General features: G+C 37.0%; 1 protein-coding gene across 2 annotated transcripts; it reads left to right on the top strand.

The window, feature by feature from the left end:
- Positions 1 to 8153: 8153 nt before the first annotated feature.
- LOC118598354 lies at positions 8154 to 11705 on the top strand. 2 transcript variants are annotated; one of them, XM_036211003.1, is made up of 6 exons: positions 8154 to 8644; positions 10470 to 10563; positions 10968 to 11033; positions 11117 to 11254; positions 11319 to 11384; positions 11476 to 11705. In XM_036211003.1, exons 1-6 carry the CDS (start codon positions 8612 to 8614, stop codon positions 11688 to 11690), a joined length of 612 nt encoding a protein of 203 aa, XP_036066896.1. In that variant the 5' UTR covers positions 8154 to 8611; the 3' UTR covers positions 11691 to 11705. The 2 variants fall into 2 exon arrangements, with proteins under 2 accessions (XP_036066896.1, XP_036066897.1); XM_036211004.1 differs by lacking the exon at positions 10968 to 11033.
- Positions 11706 to 11907: the final 202 nt, after the last annotated feature.

The raw sequence follows: 11907 nt of genomic DNA, 5'->3' as shown, positions 1-11907 counted from the left end.
ACAAAAGCTACGTTTTAACTTTGTAAAATTCACAAAATGTCAGATTTCGAAACAAAATGGCCGCCAAGTGGTAGGTCGTGGAGCCATCATATAATAATGTCAAATTTAGCCATGGATATATCCAATAAGGCTACGTTGGTTTCGTTTGCGAATTGCAAACTTTTTTTTTTGATTTTGCTGAGTCAGCAGTTTTTTTCGCAATGGTTTTTTGCGTACCAGGGCCGCATTTTACGCATTACGGTTTCGAGACACGTCGCTGCATCGAGCTGCAGCCAGAGAACGCGGCGGCAGTAACAGACTGTCAAACTATCCACAGTGTATCCCGCTTTTCTCAGTCTTTAATGTTTTAAAAAACAAAAGTTTATTGGAAATGATAAATCTCTATTTCATTTATTACTGTAGTTCAGCAGAGGAGGAAAAGATTTGGTTCTGACAAAAAATGAACATGAAAGTGTTATGGAAATGTTATTTTTGATGTTTTTTATTTTATTTTACTGAACGTTGATTGAAGTTTTGAATTTAAAATGCCCTTCACTTGCACTTGGGCTTTTGTTAGGCACTTTATGTTACAGCCTTTTATTGTTAAGAAAGTTTATCTCAATACAATGTTACAAAATAAAGTATTTCTGATGAAAACTATAAATTTTGTCATTCTTGTTTTCATAATTAATGTAGAACTGCTAAATTTCACGACACACACATTTTTTTCCAAAAAAGGGCCACATTTTAGTTTGCGATTAATCACTAGTTAACTATGGACAATGCGATTAATCGTGATTAAAAAATTTGATCGCCTGACAGCTCTAGTTTTTAAACAACAGCAATGCAAATGACATTAACAATAGTAAACATTTTTTATCTTGTGTGTTCAGTATGACCAACCTCTTCCAACTCGTCCGTTTTCTTTCTTTCTTTAAACATACATCATAAAAGAGAAACAGGCCAATAGTGGGAACATAAGACGAGAAACACGAAGTAAAACTCATGAGACAATGGAGAAAGAGCAGGAAAAAAATGAAACCTGTACAACATCATTTAATCAGGCAGTAAACATTTACTTCAACAAATATTAAAAACCATTTGGATAGCAGTTTAGTTAAAATTATTCTCAATTTCCGACAAATACTTGAGGTAATATTTGTTTTAACAAATAAAATCAACAGGAGTCAATGTGTACAAGTCAATGAAAGCTAATCAGATCCATGAACTGGATAAAAGAAAATGATATAAATGAGAAAATTATCTTGTTTTAACATTAAAAATCACAATAATTACACTAAATATATATATATTAAGACATTTTGAAAACTGAAATCAACTGAAAAAATCCTAATATTTCTTTTCATGATTTTTTTAACCAATAGAAATTTCTAAAGTAAAATTTAAAAGAATATTTTCAATACTTACCAAAAAAAAGATCAGATCCGTAGATACAGCAAAGGGTGTCACTGTACAGAATGTTCACACTTCTTCACTTTGCCATTGAAAAACTTTGTTTCTGCATTGCAAAATTTACAGAGTTAATATATAGATCACAGTGCATGCTGGGATAGCTCATATTTGGAGGACATTTGTGAGCCAACAGCAGCTTTCTCTTGACGTTGGATCGATTTCACAAAATTGTAAAAGGCACATGGTAGAGCTGGGCAATATAGAGAATATAAAAATAAAGAATCTCAATTTTTTTCATTCCAAATTCTGTAATCAGGCGTTGCTCTCTGGTTTCATGTGAATATTTCTATGACAAATTAGTTTTTCTTCTCTTTAGCAGCTAAAAAGACTCCTTTACCCTAAGAGGAGAGCTGTCAGTCAGTCACCTGTTGTCTAAACCTGAGGAGGACATTTAAAACTCACGCGCGCTCCAGACTTGGAGGCCAGGAATCTAGGTGTGCGCGCATTTATATTGACTCTTCATTGAAAGTGTGCACTTGATAGCGCGCTGACGCGGCCAGTGTGGAAGCACCTTAAAGGAGCACGTTACATTCACTTGTGGTTTTTTCAAATCCTCAAAATAAAATGACATCAAAAATCGTATTTCTTTATTGCGTATCTTTAATTTCATCAAAGTAATGAAACAAACTGTAATTCATTCATATTGTAGTGATGGTCTCAGACACGCTGGGCTTGCTGTCGGTCTGGCAGCGCAAGGAATTGTGGGTTACCCGTTCTTTTGCCTGTCTGACTGGAATTGGATTTAAGTTTGGGTTTTCCTCAATGTGTTCTGTTGTCTGACTGTTGAACATTTGTTGGCATTTATGATTTTGTCCTGTTATGTTTGAATTCTTCCTGTTCCTGGATTAGGAATGAGGGTCAGTCAATGTGTCATTGTGGGATGTCAAAATAAAAGCTTGTATGTTCATTATGAGGCTATTCAGCTTTTGTCAGCTAGAAACCAAATTTGAGGCTTACATGATGCGAGGACACGCAGCAGGAGAAATAAACATTTAATCACGGACGTTCATGATGTCGTTGTAATCTATGACGTCACATTGATAGTGGGCTGCTTTATAGACACATTCTCCATGTGTCGCCTTCATTGTAAAACTTATATAAGGCATTTCAATTTATGCTGCTCCAGACATATTTGTTTTTATTTTTTTAGTCCAAAGTGGCTCTTTCAACATTTTGGGTTGCCGACCCCTGAACTAGACGATTCTTTAATAATAGTAGAAAACATTTATGGACACTGTAGCATCTCACAAAATAAAGGCCAGCTAGCAGAGATTAAAGACACTGTGATTCTATTTAAAACTAAATACAAAACGGAAACTTTAATATTAGGCGGAGATTGGAATATGGTCAAAGATGACTGGTTAGACAGATCACCAAGGAAATATATCAGTTCTCATCCCAATAATATATTAACTGAATTCTGCAATTCACTCAACCTTGTTGATCCGTGGAGGGAAAAAATCCTAACACAAAACAATATTCATGGTTCAGAGCAGATGGTACAGCCAGGTCGAGATTAGATTTCTGGTTAATTAATGAGGTCTAACTTAACCAGATCTCAAAGTGTAAAATAATGCCAACCCCCCTGACTGACCACTGCTGTGTGGGACTTCACGTGGCTCCTCTTTCACAGCCCTCTAGAAGAAAGGGAGACTGGAAGTTTAACTCTAGCTTATTAAAATATGATCATTTCTGTAATGATGTCAAAACTCTCATACATGATATTCTAAAAGATAAATCTTTATCATCATATACACAGAAATAGGAATTCTTAAAATTTAAAATCCGACAATACTCAATCTCTTTCAGCAAGAAAATCAAAATTAAACAAACAGAAGAAGAGAATATTGTTAAAAATATACTCTCAATGACTACTCAATCATCAATAACTGAAAATGACTAAATTAAACTTTTACAGTTACAAGAAAAACTAGATCAAATATATGAAAGGAAAGCAGGAGGAGCGTACATCAGATCACGAGCTAAATAGATGGAAGAAGGTGAAAAAAACACAGTTTATTTCTGCAGGTTAGAAAAAACAAGAACAAAATACCATCAAATCTTTAATGATCAACAACCGAATGCTCAAATCTGTCTGACATTGCAAAAGAAATGAGTGCTTTTTACAAAAACCTAAACTCTTCCTCTAACTCTGATGAAAAAGAATGACCTGCGGTGTCGCTCTTTCAGACACCTAGGATGTGAAGTATTCAATCCCAAAGTTGGTTGAAAAATATAAACTTTATTAAACTGAGATTTAATAAAATTATCCTCGGGGCACCACCTTCGTAATGAAGGAAAATATTACTCATCAATGATTAGCCGCTACTTCTAATCAATAAAGTAATCAATTAATCAGTCTCTCAATTTTAACGTGAGTGTCTTTACCCGTGAAGTGACTTTGCCACAAAGAAGAAAATAATGATATCACACAACGACGTCCTTTTGAATATTTATTGAATAACATGAGGTTAAACAAGCAGAAATACTGGACGTAAAAGCATGGAAAGCAATCAACATATGTGGAACACAGAATATAACTTTAACTAATAACTAGAAATAGGTAAATGAGAAGAAAAGACACACAATATTGAGGTGGAAAAAGCTAAATGTGTGGATGCATTAAGTGTGTGTTGTGCATAAAAAGGGTGATGTTACTGATCTGAGAATAAGCTATTCTTAAAAGGAGGAATTCAAAACGGGGCAAAGATGTTACTCTTGCAAAAATAGTTAATCTTTGTTCTAACCACCAGCAGTTGACTGTATGAGCGAAGTTCGACTTCTCACCGGCGGTCTGTAGATCTGGATCTGCTCTGCCAGGAAGGGTGGTTGGTCCCGTTCCTAGCCGGATGGTTCAGGCGGGCCGTGGAGGCGAGATCTGCAGCCAGGTGTAGAAGGAAAGGGAACCTGCGGTTCTGCTGGTTCTGCTCTGTTCAGTCACTTAGCTTCTGGGGTGGTCGAACGATTTCTCTATTCCGTTTTGTGACCAAAAAGTATAAGTCGCAAAGCTGGCCGGACAATGAAACTTATCGACTGGTCTAGCATTAAAAATCAGTTTCAAATAAAAGCATCAAAAATGGTAAAAAGTTGGAATCAGTCTATGAAATAAACGGGAGACAAAAATGTTGAAAAGAAAGAAAGCGCGCTAGAAAAACGTGATATTAAGACTAGAAGAACTTAGATGTTTCGGTTCTGCTCCTTTGTTCTAGCTTCTCAGCTTAGCAGTTAGCTTAGAGGCGTGTGCCTCATGGCTTGGAAGGCCTGTTTTAGCAACAGCCTTCATGGAGCACGATGGCAAGGGAGAGGGGAGAGGCAAGAGCATGAAGGGAAGGAGAGTGCAAGAGAGCTCCTAGCTTGTGCGCCAGTGCTTTGAATTTGGGAGGCAGGGCCTGAATCGCCCAATCAGTGGGGATTTGAGGCGTTTTACCATTGGAGGTAATCTGCATGTCCCAATGAGCTCTGTCTATGCAAATTTCAGGGGCGTCACCTTATTTTGGGCTGTGGATGTGTTCAATGTTGAATTAACCACAAAAGGAGTTTCTATCAAACAAAGTTATCAAAAAGTTTGTAAAACCCTATATGTGTGTGTGAATCCTATATGTGGCACATAAAATGCTTCCCAAAGTCCACATAAACACAGAAAGGCAATTCTCCAAGCTTTGACGGTTACACAATGATTAATTCAAAGATTTTAACCTCAAAATAGTTGTGGAATCCTCTTCTGCTAGGAACAAAGGTTTGATTACACACATGTAATAATATTAGGACATTTCTTGTGGCTGTGGAGAGATGTTTTACATGTAAGATCCAGTGAGCAAAATCCTGTGTTTTAAAACATAAGGAAATTATGCAGGGTCACATTGTTAAAACAAAGGATTCAGAGTGTCTGTCAGGAATGCTTTCACCCTCCAGGAGGTCAGCAGGTCAGCCTGCTGGAGCCAAGAAATTGACGGTCGACATTAGCCAGAGTTTCAAATGCAAATAGTCAGCGTTCTGGCCCTGTTTTAACGACTTACATCCGAGTGGAAGGTAGGGGTCCCAGCCCACTTTATCGTCCCTCCTGCTGGGAGAGGGACTCTTTGTTATCTTGGAAAAAAGACATTCCACAGAAAGTTGAGCGGCCAACTGTTCAGCACAAGTTATCAGAGCTGTTTTCAAAGGGTGGACTGCTACACATCCATCAAAGTAAAGCATCAACTGCCATCATTTGAGAGTGGACTCTTTAAACTCTCTACCAGACAGAGATTCTTAGAATGGCTGCTTTCCAGCATGACCATCACTAGTGTCTCTAGACTGAACAACATGGCTGCTCTCTCCACACTTTTCTACACCTTTCCTTTCATTTCAGATGAAACTCTTCTATCACACCTGACATTCCAACCTGCTGCTCTCTTCTTCACTTCTGTTCCACACTCTCCATGAATCTGGAAACTCACTTTTGGAACATCCATCTGGATGAAAATGGACAGGAATATCATTCTGGAATAAATCCTCTGAAACCTTCAATAACTGATGTCAGCAGCTGGATGGATCAGTTGGTTGGAGGACTGGAGAGCAGCAAACCTGCTTCTCTTCCTAGAGTCCACAATGATCTTAATCCAGTGTGAGTCCTTAGTCAAGACTCTTCATGCTGCTGTCTAACTATGGAACCACAAGGAGGTCCAAGTCTGGGTCTCCCTGTGCCGGTCTCCAGATCCAAATACAGGCTTGTGTCAGGAAGGACATCCGGGGTCAAACTCTCAGCTTTCACTGTGGAGACCCTGATGGGATGTGCAGAAAAGTCAACAACAAACCTTAGATTGAGTGAACATCGTATCAGCAGATCTCCATTCTTCTATGTGTCTCCTATAGAAATGAACAGACTAGAATCAACCCTCTGACGTGACCAGAGCTCTTCATTGTCATTTTAAGAACACAAATCTTGGTTTTCTCTTGGTTTCACTTTAACCCTTCCGCTCTCTTTGAGGTCCAGTTGACTCCAACCACATATTGATATGTGATTTCTTCCATGACAAAGGTGGACAGGATTTTATGTCTGTCATGGACATTAGTGAAACTCAAAAATCAAAGATAAAAAAAAAGTTCAGCGCACTGTCTTGGGGGGTCCAGATGACCCCACTTTTAATGTAAACAAACTAAGGAGAGCGGAAGGGTTAAACTCCAAACCTCTGTGCATGTCAGAGCGGGACAGTGCTGCAGCTGCAGCTGTTTGACACACAGGAAAATCAACAAGAGTTTCAAGAAACAGAAAATATGCTTTTCTGGTGGTAGGAAGGACGAGTTTGATTCAGTAAAAGCAGAAACATTCACTGGTGTAACAGCACAACACGTCAAACTGTGTGGTATTTAACATTTGAATAGAGAAGATGATCATTTGAAGAACCGCTGAAACCAAAACAGAGAAAAACAACCATTCCTCCATCATCAAACTCTGTCATTAGACCTGAAGCATCAATAACTTCCTGTTGAAACTTTCTGCTTGGTTTGCTGACCGTGGCTGAAGGCTGCTCTTCCTCTGTGGTTCACATGTTTGTTTTAGAGGAATTGTTTTTAGGACTTTAGTTTGTACAGCACATTGACAAGAATTGTCTGCACCAGAAACAGGTCAGATCTGTTTGCAGCTCCAGTCTCTGCTGCTTCACTTTCAGTCCATCAGTGAGTCTTTCTGGAAGAACTCAGTTCAGGTTTAGAAAAGAACTTTTTACTGACAAAATGATCAAACAGAGACTTCAGAGAATGATTTTAGCTTTGCTGAGGAAAATTCTTCTATGTCTCTTTGACAAGTTTTCATGACTCAGCAACTTTGTTTTCTTGAATCTTCATCCTCTGTAAAATCTCTGCAGGAGGTTGAAACTTTCTTTGTTCTCTTGATTTTGTGTCCATCCATTCAAATCTGATCAAGATTTTCCTATTACCAGAGGTGGGACCAAGTCATCATTTTGCAAGTCCGAGTCAAATCCCAAGTCTTTGTCCTCAAGTCCGAGTCAAGTCCCAAGTCAAAAGCACTCAAGTCCCAAGTCGAGTCACAAGTCATGACCAACAAGTCTCAAGTCGAGTCACAAGTCCTACTATTAATGTTTCAAGTCATTTCAAGTCATTTCAAAAACAATGTAATATTAATTACACAGATCATGTGTGCCTTTAAGAACTGTATTTTACAAGCATTTTAGCTAAATTCCTACTGAGTAGATGCATCTCCACTTCAAAAATTCAAAATAATTTCTCTATAACAAAAACTCAGTTAACCACATTTGAGATAAGGTTAGATGGAGACAGAAGGGAACCAGGGTAGTCTGGATATTTAAGGGGTCATACCATGATTTTCTTAAGCCTTTCAGAGTGAACTATATCCATATATATGATCATATATTACCTTTGGAACACTAAAAAACACATTTATGAAATACTACCAGCTATTTTCTTCAGTTTTTGTCCTATCTGGAAGTAAAACAACTAAATTCCTGAGGCTCCGCCTGCTGCTGTGTGTGGCTGCCCTTAGTAGGTCCAGCCATCGCTACACTGCTTCACAACAAAAATACACTCAAGACTGTACCCAATGGGGGGTCTTAAAGGAGCCCCGCATCTAAAGTAACAAACTGTTTGAGCTGGAATTTCTGGAATCCAGCACACAACTGGAAGATATACGATATTCTGCATTTGAAATGAAAGTCNTGCTGAAATGTGGACATAAATCTATTTTTAGACAGTTTATACTTTAACATTTGATTTAAGTTATGATTATGTTAGACTGTAATATATGTATGTAGCAGACAGAAAGACAGATTCAACATGTGTCAGCCGGCATGTCCTCGTATTGTCTTAATCATTGGTTGTGTGTCAACAGTGTCCTCGTATTGTCTTAATCCATGGTTGTGTGTGTCAACAGTGTCCTCGTATTGTCAACATTTGAAAGACTTTCGTGTGTTTAATTTGATGTCCTCATACAGTCCAACTCAATAGCCGTGTGTTGATCTGTGATGACATAGTTTAGGAAGATGTACTCTACTGTGATAACACTTTTCACTTCGTTCTGGTATTATGAATTTCAATGCTGCTTATACTTAGATCTACATTATAGTATTAATTTGACATTTTATTTTGTGTTTTGCTACAGACATCAAGTGTGGAGGACTTGACTCCATCGTCAGGAGAAGCACAAATGACCGAGACATGTACATCTTCTCTCCAACAGGTTAAATACACATTTTTACTTCTAATTAAACACTTGCACAAATCTCAGGTTTTTCCAGTGCTTAAGTAAAACAATTTCTAATCAGTTAGTCATACATTTATAATATTTAAACTTCTTTAGTTTTTCAGATTCTTTTCCCAAGGTAGTTTAATTCGATTGAATTAATGAATAGCTTTATTAATTCCGAACGAAATTTAAAAGCGCCCAGCTGCTTGCAATCTCCACAAAGACATAAAACACATTAAAAGAAATAAAACTCTAAAAACACTTAAAATCTCAGTTAGAGTGAAAATATTTTTTTAAGTATAATGAATCAGACATTCCTAATCACAGCACATTACATTAATAACCATAAAACTTTTACAATTTGAAATTCACCGAAGTTTAATGAACACTCCTTTCACTTTTCAACTTCAAATGAAGAAGAAACTCTCATCCAACTTAGTATTGGTTAAAGTTTTAGTAAAGTTTTCGGAAATGTTTTTTAAGAATACCTTTCCTTAAATCTTGCGTGTTTTTTTTTTTGCACTTTAGATCAGTCAGACCTCTGGTCTTGTGACTTTTCATCAGATACCCACTGCAGAACAGGTAAGAATTCCATTGTATTCTCCCCTTTTTTTCTTTGACATTCATGTTTTCTCTGAGTCCTTTAATAAAAGAGCAAAACAACAAACAATTTTAATGGGCTGTGATATTGCTATTATTTTGTCCTTTTAGTTAAGAGCATTGAGACGTCGGCAAAATCTTAAGCGACATCATGCTCAGTGTGAGGAACGTTATGAAGTTGCGAAGATGAAGATGTCTGAGAGTGAAACGGAAAGAACTTTAAGTCTAATCAACAAACCTAATGATTCTGTGAGTATTCAAATTCAATAAAAATCTATATTTGCGTGAATTCCACATTTTTTACTTCAAATTAAACAATTGTACATATCTCAGTTGTTTTAAGTGCATAATATTACGAAAAGTAAGAAAAAAAAATAATAAAACTGAACAAAGTTTTTGACTTGAAGACCATTTGCCTGTCATGCAAACTTGTTAGACTATAATATACATATGTAGCAGACAGAAAGACGGATTCAACATGTGTCAGCCGTCATGTCCTCGTATTGTCTTAATCATNGCAGACAGAAAGACAGATTCAACATGTGTCAGTCGTCATGTCCTCGTATTGTCTTAATCATTGGTTGTGTGTCAACTGTGTCCTTGTATTGTCCTAATCATTGGTTGTGTGTCAACAGTGTCCTTGTATTGTCTTAATCATTGGTTGTGTGTCAACAGTGTCCTCGTATTGTCTACATGTGAGAGACTTAATTGTGTTTACTTTGATGTCCTAATATGGTCCAATTCATTAGCTGTGTGTTGATCTGTGATGTCATAGTTTAGCAAGATTTAACAGGATGAGCTGTTGTACAATTTTTTTTTCTCCTGCATAACATTGTCCACTTTGTTACATCATGCACTAAAAAGTGTTGCTTTGTACAAATCTGTCTCAATAGTTATATGTGAAGTAGTGTTGGTAACATTATTTTCTTATTCCAAGCAAAAATTTCAAAGGGTTTGGAATTTTGTAATATATATTTATGATTAATAATTCTTTTAAAATGTTGAACATCCTAAAGTTGATGATGGTGGATTTCATGATGAACACTATACAAGCTATGGTGACCAGGTATTTGCGGCACAGTTGTCAAAAATGAAAACTTTTGGTGTAAAAATCAAATGCTCATTTTACGCTTTAACTGGTCACCTATTCTGAAGACAATTCTGTAGCAATTATGGCTTTTCCAGAAAAATTATTGACTAACTTTTCCTCTTTACTCAGATATCTGATGATGACTTCTCAGACAACACAGATTATGAAGATATCGACTATGTTCCAGACTCAACTGGCTATTCTTCAGACACAAGTGTTCATAGTAAGGAACTAAGTGAGACAGACAATTCACAACAAAAACTATTAAAAGACATTTCCTTGGAGATGGCTACAGCACACACTCAGGAGATCACTGATTCTCATCGTTCTTCAGTGATAAGTTGCAGTGCAGACTCGACAGAAAACATGTCTCACAATGACTGCTCCATAAAAGTTGCACCCTTGCTAAGAAGAGGAAAAGAAAGCAAGTATAACAAAAAAACAATATTGTCTGTATTGTAAAAAAAAAAACATTTCCAAAACTGGAAAGACACCTTGAAAGTGCACCCAAAAACCAACCTGATGTTGCCATGGTAGATTTTTGTGTGAAATTTCAACCAAGTTTCAAGTCTAATGTGTGTTTAGCCAATGGGATCAATATGTATATATATTATTTTTTTTTACCAGACCAGGTTGTCACAACTGACGACGATTCTGATGAGGAAACGATCGCTGACCTACACCATCAGGAAGGTATTGTGACTTGCTCGCTATGTAGTTGTATTGATATTCTCAGTGTGTTATTAGATACTTTACCTAATTATTACTTTGCAAAGGTTCAAGTACTGAGACTTCTGGGGATCCAAGCTTAACCCCTGACTCAAACACATTGAGCAACATGGAGCCCACTTTAGATCCAGTCATGTTGGACTGCTTGGAGTCCACTTCCAGAAAAACCAGAACTGAACCAACTGGTAAAATATAAAATAACTGTAGTGATAAATGATGTGTGTATGTTTATCATAATATATGTTCCAGATTCCCAGCAGAACACCGCACCTAAAGCCAGTACAGCTTCTTTAAAGTTCTCCAATAAAAAGAAAGGTAAAGTGTTTTGATTTCACCAACTTCAATTCATCATTTCTCACTGTTTTTATTTAGTAAAGGTCTTTTATTTTGTTTCCATGTATGACAGCTGGAAAGGAGAGAAGCAAGTGGAGAGATGAGGAAGTAACTGCAGTTGAACGACACCTGTTACCGTTCATCACTGGTTTCAAGGTACCAGGTAAACGGGACTGTGAGGCGTGCCTCCAGGCAGAGCCAGTAGCTCTAAAGGACGGAGACTGGGCTGCTGTCAAATTCTATATTTACAACAGAGTGGTGGCATTAAAAAGAAGATTGAACAAATAGAACTGTAAAAATTCTGAGGTGCAATTTTATTTTTGATGGACATTTTAATGTATTTTTTTTATATTGTAGTTTGAGTTAAACAATTGTTGTTGTAAAAGTATTCTGCTTTCTTTCTTCATGCATGCTGTCTGCAAAATTCATAATTAACCCTTGGGTTTAACTTGATATTTAAATATATCTTCCTAAAAGTCCTTCAGGAGCTCAGATTTATTTAATT

The sequence above is a fragment of the Oryzias melastigma genome, unplaced genomic scaffold (assembly GCF_002922805.2).
Source record: "Oryzias melastigma strain HK-1 unplaced genomic scaffold, ASM292280v2 sc00362, whole genome shotgun sequence".
Classification (NCBI taxonomy): domain Eukaryota; kingdom Metazoa; phylum Chordata; class Actinopteri; order Beloniformes; family Adrianichthyidae; genus Oryzias; species Oryzias melastigma.
Note: the sequence above shows the minus strand (reverse complement) of the source record. Positions and strands in the feature narration are given on the sequence as shown.